We start from the raw sequence: 25,442 nt of genomic DNA on the forward strand, positions 1-25,442 counted from the left end.
TCGTTACCTATGTATCACGTTACGCGCTAGTCTGTCTGACTTTCGTTCTCTAATGCATACGTTTAGATTCGTTTTGTTTTTCTTAAAAATGATTAAAAGAGAAGCACAATAGCTTGCACAATAGCACAAGAACAATAGCTTTCGAATAATAAAAGAATATCAAAATTGGTACACACAGTTGCCTAATCTAGACAATAACATCGCGTATGTCCATATACGAAATTTTTGGCGCGCCATCTGAACATGAATCTTCGCGCGCTAATGTAGCTTCAGCTATAAAGATACGATGACATGACAGATGACTAGTACCTTAATGAATAGTTATTTTTAAATAACTTCAATAATATAGACGCTATTTTTAAACAGACCGAGTTATTGTGAAGTTTCGTATTCCTGTGGGGTTTGGTAGTAGCTTTCCTCGTTTAGGTTTTTAGAGCGTTTTGGTGCAACATTTTGATATCACAATATTTTTTTCTTGAAATAGATTTCATTAATACAATAGGAGCTCAATTTTTCCATAGTTAGTGAACAAGTATAATTAAAATATCACCTTCGACATATTGATCTTTAAAAAATTGTTACAAAAGATTGAAATACTATGACATAAATTTTGGAAATTCGATAACAAGTTTCTAACAACAGTATCAATTAAGTGGGAAGTAATTTATCCACTCGCTTTTGTATTAAACAACACGGAAACAATTAAGTGTTATATCGAAGTAATTCTTTAGTTACGAAGGAACTATAAGGAGATGATAATACTTATACCTACCTATAAATGTGTTAGTTAATTTTAATGGCAGGTAATATATTATAGTAATGTCACATATAACTTATATACTTAGTTATAAATTTGTATGTAATTTTTATGGTATGTACCAACAGACCTTTATGTGCCTACAGAGCTAAATAACATTTTAATTTTTAATCTATAATATAAAATAAAAATGTATCGCAAAATGTGTTGGTAAGCGCATAACTCGAGAACAGCAGACAGCTGAACTGATTTCGTTTATTCTTTTTTTATAATATTCCTTGAAGTACGAGGATGGTTCTTATGGAGAGAAAACGTAAACCTGTATTACGGGCGAAGCTGGGGCGGACCGCTAGTTTTACAAATAGAAACAATGTACATGAAAATATGAGCATGCAAAGCTTCATTCAATTTTCTATTTCAAACCACTATAAGTGTTCAATTCCACTAATATCAACTGATACCAAGCGGAAAAAGCAAACTACACAGTAACACAGTAACAATAAACGTTTTACAGTTCACAACTTCCAAATGGATATTAGGGTCCTCTACCTCGAAGGGCCCATCAAACTAAATTACATAATTGATTCCCTTTCCTGGACTAAAGTCATTGTTTCGGCACTCGATATACTACTATTTGATTAGGAATATAGCCTGAATAAATAACCACGTGTGGTCGAACATTTGTTTATTATGTTATCGCTTCTATACGAAATATATTATGGTGTAAAATCCCTTCTTATGTTTGGACTTTGGAGCTTGTGTAAAATTTTAGACGTTATTTGTGTGGAAAATATGTGACTTTTGTATCCTATGGTTTCGTGTCTGATTTTTGTTAGATACGGTGTATTTTGCTAAATTGGACTAGTCTTTTTTTGCAGTTAAGATTCGAAAAAATAGGTTAGGTAGGTAGGTAGAACTAAATAATTTGTTTTGTCGTTTTAGCCCTTTGGTTTTATCTCTAATAAAAACAAGGATGTTACACAATTAACGTTCTAACAAATGCCTTAAATAACATTAATATTATTTTAAAAGTTATAGTTTATCGCAAGCTAGACTCTAAACAATATCTTGGCAGCATACGAGAATAAATAATGTTCAATACAGGCAGAGAGGACATTTGGGACATATTAAGGAACTTTTCTTACCAACTTAACATACATGCATATAAGGTGCAAAAATATAGCAGCTATTTTTAAGCTTCTAATAAACAATATTATTTAAATTGTGGATAAAGACTCTTTCACCTGGCTTGATAGTCTTTATCTAGGTATACTTATATGATAAAGCTGAATAGTTTTTTTGTTTGAACGCACTAATCTCAGGGCTTCTTGTCTGATTTGAAAAATTCTTTCAGTATTAGATAGCCAATTTATTGAGGAAGGCTATGTAATATGTAGCAAGAGCGAAGCCGGGGCGGACCGCTAGTGTACTTATATTACAGACTGCTCCGGAATTGCGCAAAAATGTTATTAATAGAAGATGATACTCATCAATATCAATAATATATAATATCAAGATATAACTTATCACTGTAATAGATATTAGGATATAACATCAGTTAACAGATGGTTAGTTGAGTCGACTGGACAAGGCATCCATTTTCGCTAGAGGAATATCACCTTACATCCACACCTCTATTCATTAAGTGATATCTTTTATCAGATATCTTACTTCCTAGAAATTAATAGGAATCTATACTAATATTGTAAAGCTGAAGAGTTTGTTTGTTTGTTTGAAAGCGCTAATCTCAGGAACTACTGGTCCGATTTGAAAAATTATTTCGGTGTTAGTTAGCCCATTTATCAAGGAGCCACGCGGGTGAAACTGCGAAGCGCAGCTAGTATTATATAAAAATGCGAAAGCGAAAAAATTTTCGTTTTTCTCTCCATGAACCTTCCTTGTGTCTTTACAAAAACTTTAAAAAATTATCCCAATCGGTGAAGCCATTCTCGAGGTTTACGCTTAGCAACACATTTAGGGATTCATTTTTATTATACATACATACGTTTTACAGTATATCACCAGAAGATTACTTCCCAGTTTCCCTCTTTTATTCAGGTGTATGCGAGTAATTCACATAACGTCATGTAAATTTCCCTTTTACACGTCGCGTTATCCTCACAAACAGCTCATAATGAATGAAAATTCCTAAATTCATATGCACAAGCATGACAACGATACACATGTTGGCTTTTTTATAAAATGTTCAGAGTTCTACCTCCATTCTACATCCTTAAATAAATAAATAAAAACACTTTATTGTACACACAGATGAAGTTGACATAAATACAAAAAAAATCAGCTCAAGAGGTATGGTATGTAGGTAGCTGAAGACCCGGAATAAGACATAGGTTATTTTTTATCCCGGAAATCTAACAGGACTTCACAACTATAAGACGCGGACAGAAATGTAGTTTTGATTCATTTTTATTTTTTGTTTAATGAACTGCACACGAAAGAATAAAAGTTAAGTAGGAATATATAAAACAGACTGCAAATCATTATTCCGGTACTTTAATTTAGACTTCGATTCTAAAAAAACCTGCTATAAAATAAAAAGGCCAAAAAGTCATACTCGTCCTTTAACTCAGGTATAATGCTTATTTCACATTTGATTTAAAAATAATATTTATGAACTTGGGATCGTATATAGTATGGTATGGGACCGAAAAAATAATTGTACACGACCACATTTATTAAGAATGTAATAAATTAGTTGAATTAACTGAATACAATTTTCATAAAAGTGTGAAATATATTCAATTCATAATTCTCTTATACAGTTGAGAACATTCGAAATGTATCACATGTTTTTGTAAATTTCATCCAATAAGAAATACAACTACAAACGAAATGTCGTATAAAAAGAAATTCGAATAAAAAACTAGTTATTACGCCCCTAGTTTCAGGATAGCGCAAGGCCGTATTTTTTCATAAGGCGAGAAAGGGCTTTACCTTAAATAACACAGTATATTCACTCTCAAAATCTCTCAGGACGCACTTGCGATCCGAGATGAATGAATCTAGGTTTTAGTACATAATAGACCACCTACAGACGTATATCTAACCCGAATTCAAATAAAAGAAGTACTCATTTTGACCCATTTTTTACTGACGTGAAAAAGTCTGAATAGGTTATGTCCGTTTGAAGGATTATAACTCGGAAATCGTTTCACTGATTTTCATTTTAGTATAATTGACGACATTTGATTGATTCAGGTTTGATGAAAACCATCAAAATCAATTCACTGAGATTATAGGTTAATCCTAGGATTAATTTTTTTCAATGGTGTATTATTTTATATTTTATTTGCCAAATTGTGTTTTATGGTGTAGGATAGATAGATATCTAATAATTACACTTATTGCATTCTTATCTTATAATACTACCTCGGCCCGCGGTTTCACCCGCGTGAGTCCGCTCCTGTTGGTCCTAGCGTGATAATTATATATAGCCTCCTTCTTCGATCTAACACCGAAATAATTTTCAAATCGGACGAGTAGTTCCTGTGATTAAAGAAGTCAAATAAACGAACAAACATTCTCTTCAGCTTTAAAATATTAGTCTAAAGATCACTAGTACCTAGTTTTATATTAAAATTGCATTTATCTCGCTTATACTCCTAGCCTCTGCAAAAAAAAGCATTTTAATCGATTAGATGCTATCGGCAAAATTAGCACGAATGTTAAAATTCAACAAATGGAATTGGTGTTATATTTTATTTACCAACGCTTTACGCAATGCGGTTAGCAAAAGCCACATAGAGATATATGCAAACACACATGGATAATATTTGTTGATCCTAATCCAGGGGGAATAAATATTTAATTGCAATTCGGCATTGATACGAAGATAAGGGTAAATTGTACTCTAACATTTACAGAAGTCGGAGTTTCTTTGAGTATCTCTATTCTCTATATTTATGCATTGCTAGTTCTCCGACGTGTCTTCATATATAAATATCTCACTATCGCTTATTGACAAACGTGGTTTAGCCATTCTATAGATTATTCTTAAACTTGTTTCGTATGTAATGTAAATGAAAGGAAACAATTTAGAAAACAAAGTTATAAATTAAATTCACAGATAGTCTAAAATTATTTTAGGAATTTATTTTTTTCTTAATATTGCAAAATACTTCACTGGAAAAACGAATATTTACTATCGTATATTTAACATACGATAGAAAATATTCGATTTTACAGTGATCTCTACTAGATCTAGATCTCTACTAGTGACTATAGTAATTCTTACTATAGGTAGTCTTAAATTTTAGAAAGAATTTATTTTTCTAAATTTTGCAAAATACTTCACTGGAAAATCGAATATTTACGCTCGTATATTTTATATTGTATGTTATGAAATATAAAGGGAATAAAGCCCCTAGTTTGACGGGCAATCAAGTTCGTAAAAATGTAAAGATCAACTCAATATGTGGTGTTCGTAATAGCCAATCCTTCGAAGCCTATAATCAAAGACCCTTTCATGTTTGCTCCTTCAATAATCATATTATTTGATATAAATACGGTCACCACTACCGGAAATCAAGGAAAAACATCGACAATCTCTAAATCAATTATTTTATTATAATAAACATTACTCTGCAGAAAAAATCGAAGCATGAAATATTTTACCACATATTTTTACATATTATTGCTTGCTCGGCTTCGCAAAGATTTGCTTGACATAATAAATAGGTAGATGTTACTTGGTAGAGAATAGATATGTAGCTTTCTAGTGTTTTTATATGAAAACATTACTTAAACATACATACAAAAGCACAAATGACTATATTCATAATAATACAAGTTTAGATATTTGTGTGACAAAAATACTATGATTAGAATGAAATAATATTTTAAAATAATAATAATAGTTAAAAAAAACTAAAAAACACGCTTTTTATAGAAAACCGAACTAAAAAATAGAAAATTTTTATCAAATTAGTGTATTGTCATCGGTCCTCAATAAATCTACAAAGTTTGAACGAAATCTGGCCGTTTAAAGTGGGTCAAAATCGCGCCCAAAGAAGTCGGTTACAAACATACAGGTGAAGCTAATATAAAGCGTGTAAATAAAAAGGAACACGAATAAAATTGTCTAACTCCTTACCACAAGAAAACATCACACATCAATTCAAATTACGTAACATTTCTACGCAATGCTGATAATAACGTCGGCTAATGCAGTTGTCGACTCCCATTGATAATTCATCCACTAATAGAAATTGGCTGAGCTAATAACATTTATCCAAGACTTCGACAGTCTAACAACAACAGATAGTTTCAATGTGCCGAATTGGTTTATCTTAATCGAATATTACGAACTTGTTGAATTGAATAAATTCGTTAACAATTGATTAAGTAATGGTTGGGTTCTGTTTGTGTTATTGATGAGTTCGTTTTACGTTTGAGAGGACAAAAGAACAATATTGCGGTTAAATTCAAATGCAGAAATTTATGGTTTATGAGCTTTTAGGTAGAGCAATCAATACACTTAATGCGTGCTTCATTTTCCTGAAATACAGAGTATTCATAATTATAAATTAATGTCCATACAGTTATCGAGTTCCTACATTTGTGTAACATTTTGTAAAATTAATGTATATGTTACGGGCAATGTGATTAACTGGGCTTGATTAATAAAGACCGGCCATGCAAATACATCAATGTCTTTGACTGTAAACAAAATTATTGTCAATACTCTATAGAGTCTATACTCTATAGGACAATAATTTTGTTATGTGATATTCAATTTACATTTTACGTGCCTCTATTATTGTTTCCTTACCGAATTTATTTGTGAACCATTTTGAGGATATTTAGAAATTAGTGAAAAAATATTTTTTAGTATTAAAGCACTATCAATTATCCTTCAAACTGCTGCAGAATATGCTGATATTTCAGTAGTTTGCAGTATGAACACAAAACTGCCGTTTCAGATAGGTACTTAATGAAATTAATTAAATTTAATATAATGGATTTATTTTTTGCACGAATACTTCAATGTATAGTACGATTCAAACTTAATGGCGGCTCGGAACATCGTACAATCCGATGCCCAGAAAACAATTTTAGGTATTAGCGGGACGTTATGGGACCCGCACTCGCACCTGCACCTAACTTCCGAACCGCCATTAAGTTTGAATCGAACTATACTTTAAGGGAGGAACTGTAATGTGTATTGCGTTTACGTGGTTGTACACGACTAATCATTGAAGTGGGTCGATACCACACCACAGCCAGTCAGCGTGACTATTAATTAATTGTGGCCAGTTGGTTCGTCGATTAGACGTCCGATAGTTGAGTTGGTAGTATATACCGGTATAATATATTATTATTATAAGTATAGTGTAAAACTAACAAATTGTTTAATTTAGAGAATTATGCAAAAAATAAAATCGTAATTTTAACCCATCAAATAAACAGCTTTTCAACAATGTCGCTTTTTAACAATGTCTTACGTGTCCTTTATTTTTATGGTTGCCTGGAAGAGATTGCTTCTTAGCTAATAAGGCCGCCTATTGTACACTTTTCAATTCTACGTATTCATTTTTTTTTAATTTCTCTTACATGAACAATTAAGTGTCATAAATAAATAAATAAATAAACAGTTTGGGGTAAGCGACGAACGTTTTTTAACATTAATTAAATATTAAAAGCAAACATTAAAAAAGGGGTAATCCTTCCTACTTTGATAAGCGAGAATGTGCTGGTAGAACTAAATAACAAGGTGTTTATATTAAAGGATGCAGTAATATATTAAGTTAAGAGTACAAAAAAATATCTATGTTTATAGACGTGGAAATTAAATAACTAATAGGTAGTTAAACTTTGCGGGAGCGATTTGACTTTTTTAAAAAAATAAAATAAAATTAAAATTAAACTTATTTAATTATTAACTATAACAAGTGGACGATTTGGAGTCACAAATGTTAATGCCAGAATTACATGCAATGATACAATCGATACCTTATTACGAAACAAATGTTTTTCAATAACTGCTATGCTTATGTTAAATTGCAAGAACTCTCCGGTGGTCTTGCTGAGGCCAGCGGAAAGCTATTGCTCAACCTAACACAGAGGGTTGGGGTGGATGCGTAACTCCTCCCTCCTTAAGTGCGAAATTATCGGTTTGTTCATTTTTAATAACTATCCGATGATTTCGCAGACATGTTACATTTAATATCTTATAACGAAGTAAGTAAAGTAAAAATAGAATTACAAGTACAAAGATTAAAAATAGAGACGTATAGCCTAAAGTAGCACTGAATCTAAAATTTCTTTCACTGTTAACCATTTCACTATCACTGAACACTGATTGCTTTAATATCGTTGACATATATTTAACTTCGTCCAAGTTGATGCCTCGCATATTGAGTACACGTGTACTGGATAATATTGGAGTTCTATTCACAGGTAATTGCGGCAAAACTATAATTTTTGTTGGTTCCACAGGATCATTCTCAGTGATTACTTGGTGAGGGCGAATCGTTATATTCTGGATCTCGATGCTACATGGTTCGTCGATGGTCATTATGTATGTGCCCACGACAGGATATTTGCTGACATCACCATTGCAAATTTGAGTTAGAGTATTTCTGTATTTTGAGAAAAGTATCCAACTTATAGGTGTGATTCTTTGAATTCTCACATTCTCTATATTGATTAGCTGTTGTTCGCAGTGCATTGGGTTTCCTTCAAATTTAAGCAGTTGTTCTATGCAAGTAGTTTCAGGATATGGCGTTTGATTTTGTTCATCGCATAGAAATTGTTCTCCAGCAGCGAGCGATCGGCACGGTTTTACGATCGGTAAGTATTTCATCCCCTTTGCCAACAGGTAAGGATATTTAGGAAAAATGGAAACGATATTACTATCGGATTCACGGTACATAGGTATAGAGTATAATTTGTAATAGTTATAAGTATAATTATCCGTAATTGGAACCTCCATTATGAACGTAATCTGGTTTTGTTTAATATACGATTTAACATTAATAGTTTCTTCTAGTTTTACTAAATTTGCCTCACTCGCTTTAAACACTAAATTTTCAGTTTGAGATATAAGAATTAAATGTTGCAACAGTTCAGTAGAATTAATAATACTTTGATGTAATATGGATACTCTACTAAATGCTAGAGCAGTCTCTATTTCTCCTAATTTTATAAAAATAGAACGAAAATTACTAACAAATAAATTTAAAAGGCTTACAACATAAGTAGTATAAACCCAATGATTATCCTTAGATGCTAATTCCTTAATCATAGATTCTACAATTTTTAAACGCTTATCTAATATATTAGAATTTTGATTTAAGACTTCAGTAGAATTGATAAAACTATCGAGCATTTTAGATATTAAGGTAATTTTATTTCTAATGATAGTCTGATCGTTTTCAAGTTTAGCTGTAAGTTTATCGTATCTAATTGCGTCACTATAGTCTAAATTTCCCGTTATAATTTTAATTAAGGAACCCAGAGGGTTGAGGATACCTCTCTTGACACGTTTGTGTGGAACTAACTGTTCGTATTTCTGAACCGTTATGTCGCGAATATATTCAGCGTGATATTTTGCCACTTGAAAATCGTGTAAGTATGAAATATTCTTATTAATTAAACTATCGAATTCACTGTATTTGCTAATAATAAAATTTAAGTCATCATTTATCTTATCTAAATTTAAAACCTTAATTATAGTCCAATAGTCTGTTTGGAGATATGCTTGCCCTTCTTTCACAGGATAAATTCCCGGGTTATGTTGAAGAAGTTGTAGTTGAAGGGCCAGCGCGGACCTCATCACTATCAGCCAACACCACCTGCGGAGGGCGTTTTACATTTATAATAGGGACCTTAGTCTTCCTTTTACCAATCTCTATCGGTATAACGTTCCTTGAACCTTGTCCTATAACCTTAGCTTTATGGAATCGCGGCTTATCCTTGCTTTTTCGCTTATTAACGTCTTTCGCAAATATAATTTTTCCTGAAGGGAGACTGATTTGATCTTCACCACCTCTCCTATCCTTTACCTTTTGCTTAGTTTCGATCATTTTCTCTGCTAAATGTTTATATAGAACCTTTAAACGTTTTGCATGGTCCTTAACCAATTGCTGTACATAATGCTTCTCGAAATCTGTGTTAAATAAGCTACCTGAATCCGTGTGACCAAATACTACTTCAAAAGGGGTTAAGCCTGTAACTGAATGAATTAAACTATTATAGGCAATAATTGAATACATCATTACTGATGCTGCATCCGTACATTTCTCTTCATATTTCGCACATCTATAAATTTCGCTTATGGTCGAATGTAAACGCTCAATTAATCCCATTGAATTAGGATTATTAGGTGAGCCGATATGAAGCTCAATTTTATGTAAATTCAAAAATTCTTTCATTAGCTCGTTGTTAAATTCACTACCGGGATCTGAACTAATCTTTCTAGGAGTGCCGTAAAACGAAAAATACTTCATGAGTGCACGCACTACCTCTGCCGTTGATCTATTATCTATTGGAATGGCTTGACCTAACTTACTAAATGCGTCGATAATAGTTAAGTAATAATTTCCTTCTATCTGAAAAATATCAATAAATATTTCTTGGAAAGGCGCGTCTTGTGTTTGAGTTAACTGTAAAATGGGTTTAAAGGGATTACGATCATACTTCATTTTAGAACACGTTTCACAAGCATTAATAAGGGCTGAAATAGTTTCCTGCATATTGTGCCAAAAATAATTCCTACGTATACTTGCTAGAGTCTCTTTAATACCGCGGTGACACGTTTTGCCTTGATGGTGTTTTATTATAATAGCCTTTTGTTCCTTCTCATCTTCTATAAAAACTACACGCTCCGTACATTCAAATAACAATACTGTATCCTTTCTAAATAATTCTATGACAATGCTAGTGAACTGTTTGCGATGTTCATCATCTTCGAAATAAATGAAATACTTAACTTTCGGTTTAATATACTCTTTTAAAAATTGTTTTACTAGATCCGGATTATTAGTAGGCAAGAATACTTCTAAAACCTTTTGCTTTTCACGTGAAAGGTCGTGAACTTGCATTTCGTTCTTAAACCACGTATATACTAAAATTTGATTTGGTTTCGTATCTATTGCTTCATGTAATATAGGTATACCGGACGATTCTACTATATTAGCTGAATGAACTGTATCCGATTTTGACGTTACAGATGGTGACCTGACTGGGTAGTCACATGTTCTAGGAGAACTTAGCGCCGATAGAGTTTCAGAGTCGGGAATAGATATCGTTTCACTAGAATCGCGTTCTGGTATAGAAATTGTACTAGAGTCGTTACGCGTTCTTGGCCTATTGTCTCTATCGCCTATATTAACAACCATGGATTCGTTTTCATTATCGGAATGCGTAGCGTTAACTCTAATTCTAGATAAAGCGTCCGCGTTAAAATTTTGCTTCCCAGTATCAATCATAAATTTGGAATTAGTTTCAGGAATATAATTGTGTGGAAATTTCAGATTTGGATCGCAATTTAATTCTATGATTTTTTCCTTGTAGAGGCTTTCGTTTGAAAATTTTCTTCATCAGACGGAAGCACATTAACGTCTTGATTATCGTCAGTGGGTGTATACATCTCATTCGCGACGTATTCGTAATTCGTATCGTAAGGATTACAGCCATAATAATTCGTATAGTCGTAAGGATTATAGCCATAGTAATAATTATCATTATGTAAGTCGGTTTCATTCACTCTAAAACCTGGCTGAGTTATATTTTGTGGTCGAGGGGGTGCCGTCCTCATGGAAACGTCAGTAGACTCAAAGCGGTTATTTTGAGGAGGTCTTTGACCGAAATTCTGTGGCGTCATACCAAAAGTTTCAGGAGGCCTATAACCAAATTGTGGGTTTTGATTAAATGTTGGCCTATAACCAAATTGTGGATTTTGATTTAATGTTGGTCTATAACCAAATTGTGGATTTTGATTGAATGAAGGCCTATACCCGAACTGCGGGTTTTTATTAAACGGTGGCTTATAACCAAATTGTTGATTTTTATTAAACGGTTGTTGGGGTGTGAATTTAAAACCAAATTTTTGAGGTACATTTGGTGTCCCAAAATTAAATCTTTGTTGAGGATTTTGTAAAAATTGGGGCACAGTTGTATTATTATGGGTACGATTGCGCGACTGATATTGTTCGTGAAAATTAACTTCTTCTAACACAATTTCTAGAGCTTGTTCTAATGTATTAGGCGATTTTAGTCTAACAATTCGCACCATGCTTTCGGGCAAATTATACAAGAAAACGTTCAGGGCTGTATGATTATAAATCGCAATTTTCGCGCGTTTAATTTCCGTATCTACCGATAAATTAACCTTCGATATTAGTAACGATCTAATATTCTGTATCCTATTACAAAATTCAAGATAACTTTCCCCGGATTTTATTTTACAGGACTCGAGAGAGATTTTTATGCAATCCTCAGTTCGCGGATCGCCAAAATGTTGTTCCAGCAATTCTTTTAGCGCGGGCCAAGTGTTAATATCTTCGCGCTCGGATAATAACGCGGCGGCATCGCCTATTAATCTACTAGTTATTGCATGTAAAACGTAAATATTCTGCTCTTCATGCCCTCTAAATTTATTAATTATATATTCACATTTTCGAAAAAATAAATTCAAAATTCTTTTGTCTCCACCAAAAAGAGGAATAAGCTTTAACATATCACTCGGAATTGTTATTACGTTTACGCTTTCCATGTTAAATAAGTACAGAGTAATTAAAGTTCTGAAGTCTTTAACCAATTACAATAATTTCGAATTATAAAAATCACACACACATAAATCAATTAAAAACACGATATAATAAAAATTCTTAAAATATAGCACAATAAGAAAAATAATATTTTATCAATTACTATAAAAATTAAAACTTGAAATAAGTTATAGAATCACATATAAAATATAAAAATTATTAATTGAATTACGATCGATTTTGAGATCAATTAAATCAATTAATATTAATATTTATTTATGCAAAAATCATTTAATTTTCTAATTTAAAACTTTTAATTAAGTTACACTCTATAGTTAATTAGTCTGTGCAGAGTTTTATGCAAGACAATTTCTTAGAATTAAATACGATATTTCTTACGTATAACTAACTAATTACTGATTTAATAGAATTTCATATTAAAACCAGATCCGTTATAATGCGAGACGTTCAATCCCAAAATAACAGTTAAAAATAGTTAAAAGTCAAAATTACACTCTCGTGAAAAGGATATGGGAATATATCAGAAAGGATGGCAAAAAGTTTTACTCACCAACCGATCGTCGATCCCATTATTCCTCGTCGTGGTCGTTTAACAAATTTATAATTCGGTTCTTTTAGGATAGCACGGCCTTTATAGCAATGTTCTAGGGCTAATTTTGAAGACCTCTAGACATGCAGACCTTATATGGCTATCCTACCGGCTGCGCCAGTTAAACTTTGCGGGAGCGATTTGACTTTTTTAAAAAAATAAAATAAAATTAAAATTAAACTTATTTAATTATTAACTATAACAAGTGGACGATTTGGAGTCACAAATGTTAATGCCAGAATTACATGCAATGATACAATCGATACCTTATTACGAAACAAATGTTTTTCAATAACTGCTATGCTTATGTTAAATTGCAAGAACTCTCCGGTGGTCTTGCTGAGGCCAGCGGAAAGCTATTGCTCAACCTAACACAGAGGGTTGGGGTGGATGCGTAACTAGGTACCCAAGGAATTCACAGTAACGCCTTGAAAATATGATTAACAACAGCGTATTTAATTAAGCAATATTCTGAGGCTATTCATCAGAAATATTTCTTTTTATATCGCCATACAAAATGGTTAGTATATTTAGTGAAAAAGGCTTATCTTGATCTGATATGCTTATTTTACGCGACGTAGTTAGCTGTGATTAATGTATCAAGCTAGTTAAAACATTTGAAGCCAACTGTAATTTAATTAGTTGTATCACGGGTGTATTAATGAAAGAAAATAAATGTTTATTTTATATAAAATTAATATCGCATTGTATTTTTTTATTGTAGTGCTCCAGATGTAATTAATAATAGGACATACCTACTACTATGTGCATATTCTAAAGGTTGTTGTTGTTGTTTCTATCAGCTACCGGGCCACCCACCTGTCCCATTGCCCGCTTAGTAATAAAAAAAATCGAATTAAAATTTTCAACTGCATATACTATAGGTAGGTCAATCTTCGCTACAATGATACGAGAGACGCTTCGAAACCTATCTCAAAATTAGATTCTTTAAAATTTCAAATCTTATAAATTAATAATACCTATTAATTTATAAGAAGATATTTGTTGTTCTAATACTGAACTACACTAAATACATGTTTTCGTTTACACTAAAAGATCACGAAAGAATGCTCTTGCTCTAGCTCTAGCTCTATGTTCGTTTGATGTATATGCACCGTAACATGTATCATTTAAATCATAATATTACAAACACTAATTCTTATTTTTTAACAATAAATTATTAATTGAAATTATTTGAATTAACTTATAAAAAAAATTACCAGTTTATTGTATCGTATGCCCTTGCGTATGCCGCAAGTTGGCCGCAAGAATGTGATTGTCAAACGTCAGTGTCATTATCAAAGCTTTCATACAAGTTTCATAGCTTGTAATGTATGAAAATATCTATCTTATCAGTAACTCTACCAGCAAGTCGCTATACTGGCCAAATGCGTGAAAACACGTCATGTTTAGAAGCGAAAAATATAGAGAAAAATATAGAGATTAAGAGTTACTCATGTTATGGTTGTTAATTAAAAGACAAGATTTCGTTTATGCAAAAATCTAATTTTTTTAGATATCTCTTTTAGGTGAAGAATAAGTATATTATATTAATTATTTGGATTGTATAAGGATACCTATGGGACTTTATGCTAATCCAATTTTTTTCATGTTGCCGATTAAAATGTTTGAAGCAACTTGGATCATTTTATATTTATTAGTCAAAACATATAAGTAGGCAAGACATATAAGTATTATGATACGAAAGAAATTAAGCAATTATCTAGTAGTACATCTTTAAAACTATTTCTTATTCGTTGAATATCGTATTAAAGAATCGTTTCAAAAATGTGTGAGCTCATATTTATGGGGACTATTTTTATTAATACCTAGAGCATTTCTTTATTGGGTGGATAACTTTTAACCAAGGATTGAAAAATCACCCGTATAATATGTCGCAGGCAAATTGTATAATCTCGCCGTTTACAAACGCGCGGCATTTTGTAATATGCTGTGTATTTACTTTTTTCAAACGTCCACAAGAAGACGGTTGCGAACCGATAGAGCCCTCGCTTCGCGGGGTTCCTATTTCTGTGTAGTTTTAAAAACAAGAACCTAACCTAACCCACCCCCTTATCCAAACCAAAAATTTCTGATTACGAATTCTCGACATATAACAAAATGCCTAGCGTTTGTAAATTGACAGACGCCGTTTGTAAACAGAGGAAATTGTACAATTTGCCTGCTACATTTAATATCCCTTTATAAGGTTCTATTAGAAATAGACCAAACAATAATCCAGTTCAGTTCAGTTTAGATTACCTACTCGCGGTCGATATCCTGAAACGACGAATATACTTCATGAAGACATAAGTAGATCACGCGATATTGTGTGAACTCTATAATGTACGTGCTGCCATACAACATAGGGGTCTTCCTTCACTGGTCGATTATTGTGTTTGCTTTGCGTGGGGGCTTTTGAATTTATTCAGTAAATATAATTTGTTTATTAAATGTAATAATTAAAATGATCTTTTAATTATCAAATTATGAAAGCTCTTCAATCACAAGGCGATAATTTTATTTTATTTTTATCCGTGTTTTCGCTAAACAGATATCGGGTCAAGTCGGCAAGCTCCCGTTGATAAGAACATATATAATAAATGCGGTATTTGTTAAACATTTGCAAAGGTCACCGATCAAAACACTGAGTGAGGCGCGGTCGGCGGTGTCTAGATCGCGTCACATTTCCCCCAACTCCCGCCGGCGCCGGTCTAGCTTGTCACAAAATTCGGCACAATTAATTTCTTAACAACAACGCTTAGCTACAAGCATATTGTTTGATTACAATTGTTTATAAACGAGTGCAAGGGATCAGTTTTGAGTGCAAGTGTGATTAGCGAATTGTATTACGCCTATCATTTGCAAGAGGCTCCGCAGGGGTGGTCTTTAAGGTAAGTCTGTGCTATTTTGCGAACTATTCGTGTCTGGCTATGACGCAATCGTTCGGTCTATTTACTTATACTTTGATAATTGCGATCTACATTCGATGGTCTATTCATAATAACAACCTGTTGCATATATGACGACTTTAACGACGAAAAATATTTTTTTATGATAATAATATATTGCATAATGAGACCCGAAAATTACTTGTAGAGTTGTTATTCTTCTTATAAATAATTTTTCATGTTGACTTCTTTATAAACGAAACACATGTTAATGATATGCACGCGTTTTCCTTATTCTAATAAGAATCATTAATCTTTCAGATGGTCGCCATTAGTAATAATCTGTATTGTGTTATACAATTTCAAGATAAATTGCCTGATGATAATACTGATTTTTTGGTATGCGTACGCCACGGCTGGATCAGAAACAGGTCTGATTCTACGTATGTAGCATACCCAGTAGAAGATAATAAGGACACTGAAGTTCGTGTGATAAAAAATGAGAAAGCTAAAAGGAATTGGAACACCTATAAAGTATTTGTGCTGCTAATTACAAGTGAGTTATGTTATGTATTAATACTAGCTCAGGCCCGCGTTTTCAAAGAAACCCCGCAAAGTTTCCGTTCCTGTGGGATTTCCGGGACAAAACCTATCCTATGTGTTAATACGAGTCACATTCTATGTTTGTGCTAAATTTTATGAAAATCGGTTCAGCAGTTTTTGCGTGAAAGAGTAACAAACATCCATACAGACATAGGGTAGACTGGGTACGATTGAAACAAAGGACGGTTGAAACAACACGAATATCTCGCAAACCGTTGGTGGGGGGGTTAGGGGTCCAAGGGGAAAATGAAGCGCACAACTGTTCTAAAAACGAACCACAATGTTGCGTCGATCTCCGCGCGCTTCAGCTGATTTTATAAGACCCTATTGTGTTTTTATGACCAAAAGTAAGTATTTATGCTTGGAGATGATTCCAATTATTGGCGTTTCTATTTAAGTGACAGTATTAAGTGTGCGTTTTTGTTTGAAGTGAATCTTGTGGAATATGACATTGTGACTAGTTTTTGTGTATCATTGTTGTTACAATTACTATAACTGTATTTTACCTAAAGTAGGAGTTGGGGACGGTTGAAACATTTTTTTTGGGTACGGTTGAAACATTGTTTTAATTATTTTTTGGTTTTTTAGATGCCGATAGTACGTGTAAGAGAGATTTCGGGAAGATAAATAGACTTATCCAAGTACAAAGACGCATATGAGGAGGTGTAAACCGGAGAATCATTGCGAGAAGCGGCAGAGAAGCACGATTATTCGCTTCTAAGGTAAATTCGAATGCGAAATGACTCTGGCGAGCAAGTAAATCAAAAAATGGGATCTAATAGAGGATATAACAATAGAAGGTATAATAATAGAGGGCGAAAAATCAGGAAGTCTACTATTTACACTGACACACCAGATAAGGAAGAGATAAGAAAAGAGCAAGAATTAATATTGGAACGAACAAGAGCTAAGCAAGTGAAGAAACGATTGGATAGAGGAAAAAGGAAGAAATTTGATGAAAGAAAATGTAAAAGAAACACCACCAAAGCAAAAAAGAAACATGTACAAGAGGAGATATCATCAGAAGATGAGAAGTAGGTACTTCTGTCTTGTTTGTATGTCACCATATTAAGAGAGCAGACCTTATTGTAAAAGAGATACTTAATTATTGTTAGTTTTAAAATAAGCAATCAATAAAACATATTTTAATGCTATATTTTGTATTATTCACATATTTTTCAACTGACCCCAATCACTGTTTCAACCGCCCCTGGTATGGGGACGGTTGAAACAAATCGGATTCTTTTTTTTAATTTGATCTGCTATAAAAAATAATACACATGGAACTAAAATCATAGCGCCTATTAGTAGACAGATACATGCTCTTTTATTTAACATATATTTTTCATCGCTCGGGTTATAAAGAGCAAAGTTATGGTCGTTATAAGTGAAATTGTTTCAACCGTACCCAGTCTACCCTACTTACAAACTTTCGCATTTATAATATTGCTAGTAGGATCCAAGTAGCGACATGCACAATGTATCAACTCACTCATGACTCACACACTCTTTCTCTCTCATTCAAACACACACGCTCACATATTCAATCATGCTCACACACACACACACACACGCACCAAAAGAAGGCACATTGTTGTTTATCGTGAACATCCTTCTTTCCTTTTTAGGGTTCCGTAGGGTAAAATCAGAATCATATGACTGAATTTACTGTCCGAAATTTTCATCTATGGCTGTTGTCGCTATATAAACAAGAAATCAAGGTCGTTGGTCACTGATTGACCCGGTCATAAATCATAAACATTTAGTGTCACAATTTTTTTTTGCAATTGCTCTTTGGCTTATGTTGTGAGTCCGACTCGCACTTAATTGTATTTTTTATTTATATATTTTATAGTCATGATTGTTATACAAATTGCCCTAGATACATATTCATTCAATATTATGCTTCTATAAAATAAACTTAAAAATAAAAGCTTGTGTTTATCTGTGTGATAAACACAAGCTTTAGCTCCAACAAGAGAGTCATTTTCTGTTTAAATAAATAACTAGCTTTCCGCCGGCGGCTCCGCCCGCGGTTTCAAATTTTCGGGATATAACCTATCCTATATTACTCGTGGATAATGTAGCTTTCGAATGGTGAATGAATTTTTTAAATCGGTCCAGTAGTTTATGAGCCTGTTCATTACAATCAAACAAACAAACAAAGTTTTCCTCTTTATAATATTAGTTTATTAGTGTAGATTAATAAATTCAAATACTTAGGTATAAATACGTTTTTCCAAACTTAAATCGCTATTGTTTAACAGTAGTCACTATTGCAACATATAGATATTACCTACGTTGATTGTATACTTACATTGATTCAAATGATTGTATTTAAAAATAATGTTTATATTTAAACTTTCAGCTACTTACGATGAAGCTCAAAAATTTATCGCTAAAAGACTCTCCCTTTTAAAAGACAATTTACGAGTGTTTGAAACAAAGGAACGTAAAGGTAATGAGATGAATATTATATGTAGAAGATTGAAATCTTAATTGGGTTTTCTTGACTTGTCTGGATTTGTATGAAATGATTCAGATGTGTTGTATCGGTGTAACTTTAAACATATCATCTAAGAATATATTATAACAAATTCAATTTGGCATCTCTTTATTTCTAATTATGTAATTTAAAGAACTTCATTTTCTTTATCAGAAACGAAGAAACGTCCATCAAAAGGTAATTCCAAGCCAGTATTTAAGAAACCCAAAACCAATCCTGCAAAACCAAAAAAGAAGGTTTCTCTTGATAAGTCTATCACGTCTGATGATGAATGTTTGCAAGACTTGATTTATTCAGGTGAAGAAGATGAAGTTGAATTAGCTGACAAGTTCACCCAAACTGTTTGTATAAGCCAAGCAGATAAAGGAACAGATACACCTGCAGAATTGCAGCAACCCGATACATCTAATAAGACACAAAATCAGCGATCTATTGGAACTTCTACGGATTTCCAGCTCTCACAGCCTCAGATTAATGTAACAAGAACGCATGATGTGAATCTAACCAGACTTAATGCATATGCAATGACCGAAGCTCATTATTCAGAAAACTTACAATTTCCATATGGCACACTGAATCCCACGTTGAATCCTCAAGGACAAAATTATCTTCAACAAGCGCCCTTCTCCAGAGGACCAGAGGGATTCAATATATTCATCAATGGCATTGATGTTAGAACAAATCCTAATATCAACGTCAACGTAATACCAACGAGGCCTTTTTATGGTGTAAATCAGGGACCACGTGTGCAGTATCAAAATTATTGGCCGCAAGATACACGTTTCCAGAATAGTTTTCCTCCACCAATCTTTTATTCATACCCCCAATCGTATGGGTATAATCAGAGAAGTGGAGAGCAAATCCAAAGAGATGCACGCAACAGTTCTCATATTATGGAAACACAAACAAATTCTAACCAAGAACAGATGCAAACAAATGTTGGAAATACTTCGCACGTACAGCAGGAGACTTATTCGAACCATTCTGGACAACAAATTCCAAGCAATGATACCAATGAATCTATATACGTAGATATGGACTCGTCTTCTACATAAGAATTGTTTAATTGAACAAATTGATGAATACTTGAATTCACACAAAGCAAAGATATAGGAATTTTAAATGCATTACGTTTGGTAACTATATTCTTAAGGGAGTACAAACAAATAATTATTGGTGCAATATTGAACAGTTGAACACACCTTCGAATTTTTTTGAACAGGGCAAATACTTAATTTTTTCAGGAACCTATCTACCTCAGAATCACAGTTTTTATATAACTTGGTATAAAGTTATTAATTAATATAGTTTTACATTCAGCACTATAAATCGCTAACATAATATATATTTTAATAACCGACTTCAAAAAAAAGGAGGAGTTTATCAATTCGACCGGTATGTTTTTTTTTTATATATAATTTATATCAAAATTCATACGTCAAGTGCAGGAACCAGTAAAAATTAAAAAAAAATACAGGAAAGACTTGTGTTAATCGTCTTATAATGCTGATTGTATGCGCAAATGTACCTCTTCCTAAAGATACAAATATTTATATTTTATATAGATTATGAACTTGTTAGAATAATGTTATTATAAAAATCTAAAGTTAGAATAAGGGAAAAATAATAAGCTTGTCACATTTGCACAAGTTGTCTGGGAGTGATCACTACCATGTGATAAGGCCGCCTTATTTTGTCAATGTTATAATATTAGCCTTATATTACCACTCAAGTGCCATATAAAAAATGTTGAAAAATTGTCTTAGAATTGTTTATTTTATTTTATAACTATATTTAAATGTTAAATATACTTCTGATGTTGTACACGAATTAACATTTTTTTAAAGTGAAACTTCTTTAGGCGTTGAGAGTAAAATGTCAAGGTCACGTCATGGCAATCCCGTCACATCATCGAGGGCGATGATTTTGGTCTCTTTTAATTTCACTTCTGACACGTGTGCTCGGCACACACGCTCTTTTTTGTGGGAAAATCTTTCAAAGATTCCTACCGACCAAAACCCCACTGTTTTCCGTCGAGCCACTTTAATGACGGGGACATTAGTGTACTAAGATTTTATTGGAAATTTATTCCAAATTTTTATAATTGTAAGATTCAAATAAATAAAAAAGTTACAAAAAAAGATTAATAATAAGATACACTATAGGCAGATACGAACAATGATGGTGTCTTAAAATCTATGAATAGAATACTAAGATTTTATTGGAAATTTATTCCAAATTTTTATAATTGTAAGATTAAAATTAAAAAAAAATGTTACAAAAAAAGAGTAAAAGTAAGATTTTTTTATGCAATTAAATAAACGCTTTTGATGTGAACATATGTTGTATATTATTTTATCCTAACATTTAAATATTAACTGATACGAACTGATTACATTCATTCCATTTTATTCATTTTTTGTTAGAAAGACTGCGCTTTAAAAATTGTAATTACTGGAGTAATTTTAAGCTCTTGCGTTCTGTAGTTCAGGTACTACAACCGAAGTTCTTCCGATTATTGTTTTTTTACCCTGTTAAAAAAAGTAAATTCATACATAATGTTTTCGAATATCACCATGAGTGACTAGTAAAAAGTACCAATTTAACAATGGATAAATCATAAAACTTTGGATTTCCTGGTTAATTTAATAATCTGTCCTGTGTCCTTTCCTAGATCTCAAACTATCTTTGTAAAAAATCATTCAAATTGGCTCATCGGTTTCGGCGTGAATAAGGGACAGACAGACAGATTTACTTTCGCATTTATAATTGGTATATTTGACCTCCGAGACAATATGGCAATAGTCTCACCGTCTCACGTGAGATAAGGAAAATTTGTTCCAAAATGTCTGTGTACAATGTTTGTTTTCTTAAAATAGATGACGTGTAACTTGACATGTTTGATAACTAATAATATTTAATTTTGTTTCAAACAATTTCTATGTTGATAAAATACAAATACAGGAAAGTCATTAATTTTAATATCAGAGTACTTAGCTACATGGCTCAAACAACAATTCTGGCTCAGCAATTCCGAGAAATAATTTGTGATGACGTTTCTGAAAGATATACCAGAAAGAGCATTGAATAAAATTAATTAATATTATGGCAGCAGTGGCTCAGTCATTAATGGATTCGACTTCCATATAATAATTAAAATAGATTAAAAAAATAAAACTTAAAAAACACGCATAAACTCGTATTGTCACCGATCCTTGATCCAACGTTTGAATTAAATCTGTCCGTTTATAGTGGGTCAAAATCGAGTCTAAAATAAAAAGAAATTAAAAAAAAAAACTTCTTTATTTATCCATATCTTCAATTACACTGTGTATGCTACTCAATTTATATAAACACAATACTTAAAACTATGGACATAAGACATTATCGCCTAAATTAAGGCCGAGCCTGTATCTTAGACGATAATATCTTCCCACTATGTAATATAAAGTACAAACTAATTATTCACAATAATACTTAATATAAAAGAGTCGGACATATAGATATATAGATTCGGATTCGGAATTATTCACTCTTTTACTTTTAATACATACAGGGAACAAAGCGAGGAAATCTACATGTCTAAGAGCCAAAAAGTTTGTCCACATAACATGACTTCTGCCAATCTACATTCGGCCATTTATTATTGGTAGGTATTCAAACCTCGTGTTTCGGTTATTGGATATATTCATTGCTAATGTATGCACCGAATTTAGAATCTCCTCCTTTTATTTGAAGTTGGTTAAAAATCTGCAGTTTTAAGCAATCGCAAAATATGTAAACAAAGAGAAAATAAATATTCTAGTTCTTAAGAAACTAAAGTGTCAGACAGCGCTCGTTTTCATATTCCATTCTAGCCTTCTGGGAGTAAAACCGTATGAGAGAGTGTAATTTTAAAAATAATGTTGATATATTATACACGTTTAATACTCCTTTTAAGAAGGTTTCTCAACTCTTAAATTACAAAAGAAAAACTAAACTTATCATTGAAGAATAAATTAATCTTTTTTTTATGTATAAGCTGCTGGCAAACGAGCTTGCGCGTCACCGTACAGAAAGCGATAATTGGCGCCGCCCATGAACAACCACAGATTCTGGAGAATAGTGGTTGCGTTGCCGGCCTTAAAATGAAGGTTCATTGAAGGATCAAAGATTGTTAATTCATGGCATGTAATCATCATTACTAATATGTAATATAATACTTACAAAGGGACTTATAGGAACTACTATAACAATTTATATTACATATAATAACAGTCGTAGTCCCGGGCTTCATAGTTCATTGCAATTAATGAAATTAAAATAAATTGAATAATTATTTTAATTCTCTCATTTCCAATGCAACAATCGAATTACTATAATACTGTGCGCTTAAACCTATTTAACTGTTAAATTTTGTGTGACCCTTACCAAAAGTTGCCATTAAAATAATTGTCTTTTATCAAACTATCGTTGCAATCCCACGCATAACATAGTTAAGTCTGATGAGTCACGTCAAAGTACTTTTTGAATCACCCGTGATTTCCGACGAAGCGGATCCTATTAAACTGACAGACAATCATAAAACCACAATATTATAATATAATAATGCCAAGACTGACCTTTATATTTCCTGTAGAATGAAGCTCGAGTTAATTTTACAATTTCTAAACCAGAAGATGAATTTGAATTTTCAATACAAGCTTAGTTGGATATGAGAAACGTAATAAGGTCAGGATATTGTAGGAACAACCAGACTCGTAAAGGGATTCGACCACTGTGGCCTTGTAAAAGGCAATATTGTAGGTTTTAGGCGGTAAAACTCCTAGGCCCATTTCCCTAGAGACCGTCGGTAGCCCATTTCGGGCTAGATTTCTCCAAGTTTTACATTGCTCATCAGTCTGGTAGAGACTAATTTATATTATGTAAATAGAAACGAAATAATATTATGTATAAACTCTACGCATATGTGATTAGTGATTACCAATATCATAACTTTACAAACAACATATTTAATTTTTTTTATCTGTTTTCATTAGTCAGGACAATGTTTATATTTGGTTTATATAAAAGAAATAAAACAGAAAATTTAAATCCTTCAGCCGGGCGGACGGCTTTCATGAATAATGCATTTATTATGTGTATTACAATGAATTGGCTTATTATATGATTGTATCCTTTTTAGAGTTTACACGAAATCAACGTAATGGTAAATAATTATAAAAACTACCTATAGATATATTTTACAATAGTAAATAGGTAGTCTTCTTCTTAATTAACCAAATGAAGACCCACAAATATTTTAATTGATTAAGAAGCTTACAGGTAATAGTTTAATTAATTATTGAAATTTGAACATTATAACTTAACCTATTTATGTTTATATAAATAACAACAAAAATATTCTATTGTATTTATATTTTTGGTTTTTATGGCATTCAAATGCTTTATAAATAGAAATTTATAAAGAATAGAAAAATAATCGTGATCGAATTTTTTCTATTATTTATAAATTTATAAAAATATTCTACATAGAAAGAACACGAATACGTTGATCCAGGTTTAAACAGAAAAACAAAAACTACGGCAACTAAGGTAAATAGAGACATTTAAAATCCCAGATATTTTCCATCCGACCCACCTGTCCACAGCTTAGCTTTACAGGGGAATAAAACTAATAGGTTTTACGCAATATTGTTGGAAGGATCCTCGATTGAAGAAATAATGAACAATAAGAACATGCTAATATTTCTATTAACAACTTTGTAAGGTTATTTCTCTGGTTATAATATCAAAGGTTTATACATACATTGGTACATTGATAATGTGCTTTGAAACTTTTAGAATACATGATTTTATTTGGATATTTAAGATCAAAATTAGATTGCCAAGAAATGTTTTCATTTTAATTTTTGTTTTAATTTTTGTTTAACATTTAAATCTAAGTTATGAAAGTAGGTAGGTAAGTACATATTTACATCAATGCGCATAAAATAAGTCTTGCAGTACTTAGAATAGGAATACGGAAACAGGTTCAAAACAGTTTTGTTTCAATACAATTGAAGGCACAATATCTAAAGGTTTAAAAAAACTATCTTTGTGGCTTTATAGCTTATCTTCGTGAGGATACAAATTAGATACATAAATACTATAATTTTATTTACGTCTATTATAAAGCACTTTAAAGCAATTAAGACTAGGAAAAAAATCTAACATGAACAGGATATTAGCAATATAAAATGATTAAATAACGTGAATTTAAATATGTACTTTATTTTGATCTAGTCTTCTTTTTACATCTATATATATAAAAATGAAACCCGTTTTCCTTGGTCACGGCATCATGCGTGAATGGGTGGACCGA

General features: G+C 32.2%; 2 protein-coding genes across 4 annotated transcripts in view; both read left to right on the forward strand.

Annotated features, from left to right (window-relative positions):
- The window catches only part of LOC149480339 (nephrin-like), a 104,391-nt gene that overhangs the window by 44,024 nt on the left and 34,925 nt on the right, over positions 1–25,442 (forward strand). The gene's annotated exons all lie outside the window — the stretch shown is intronic.
- Positions 15,754–21,416, forward strand: LOC149480340 (uncharacterized). Its single transcript, XM_089706547.1, has 4 exons — positions 15,754–15,993; positions 16,312–16,546; positions 18,962–19,051; positions 19,253–21,416. Exons 2-4 carry the CDS (start codon positions 16,312–16,314, stop codon positions 20,152–20,154), a joined length of 1,227 nt encoding a protein of 408 aa, XP_089562673.1. The 5' UTR covers positions 15,754–15,993; the 3' UTR covers positions 20,155–21,416.

Source organism: Colias philodice, chromosome 18, assembly GCF_061535455.1.
Source record: "Colias philodice isolate Cphi_HAF_F1 chromosome 18, ilColPhil1 Martin Lab GWU primary, whole genome shotgun sequence".
In the NCBI taxonomy this organism is placed as follows: domain Eukaryota; kingdom Metazoa; phylum Arthropoda; class Insecta; order Lepidoptera; family Pieridae; genus Colias; species Colias philodice.

Bases quoted from the DNA above. Each gene is read 5' to 3' on its own strand.
- LOC149480340 (XM_089706547.1), top strand. From the start codon at position 16,312: ATGGTCGCCATTAGTAATAATCTGTATTGTGTTATACAATTTCAAGAT. The intron at 16,547-18,961 runs GTGAGTTATGTT...TTAAACTTTCAG, and splicing joins ATTTGTGCTGCTAATTACAA to CTACTTACGATGAAGCTCAA. The intron at 19,052-19,252 runs GTAATGAGATGA...TTTCTTTATCAG, and splicing joins TGAAACAAAGGAACGTAAAG to AAACGAAGAAACGTCCATCA.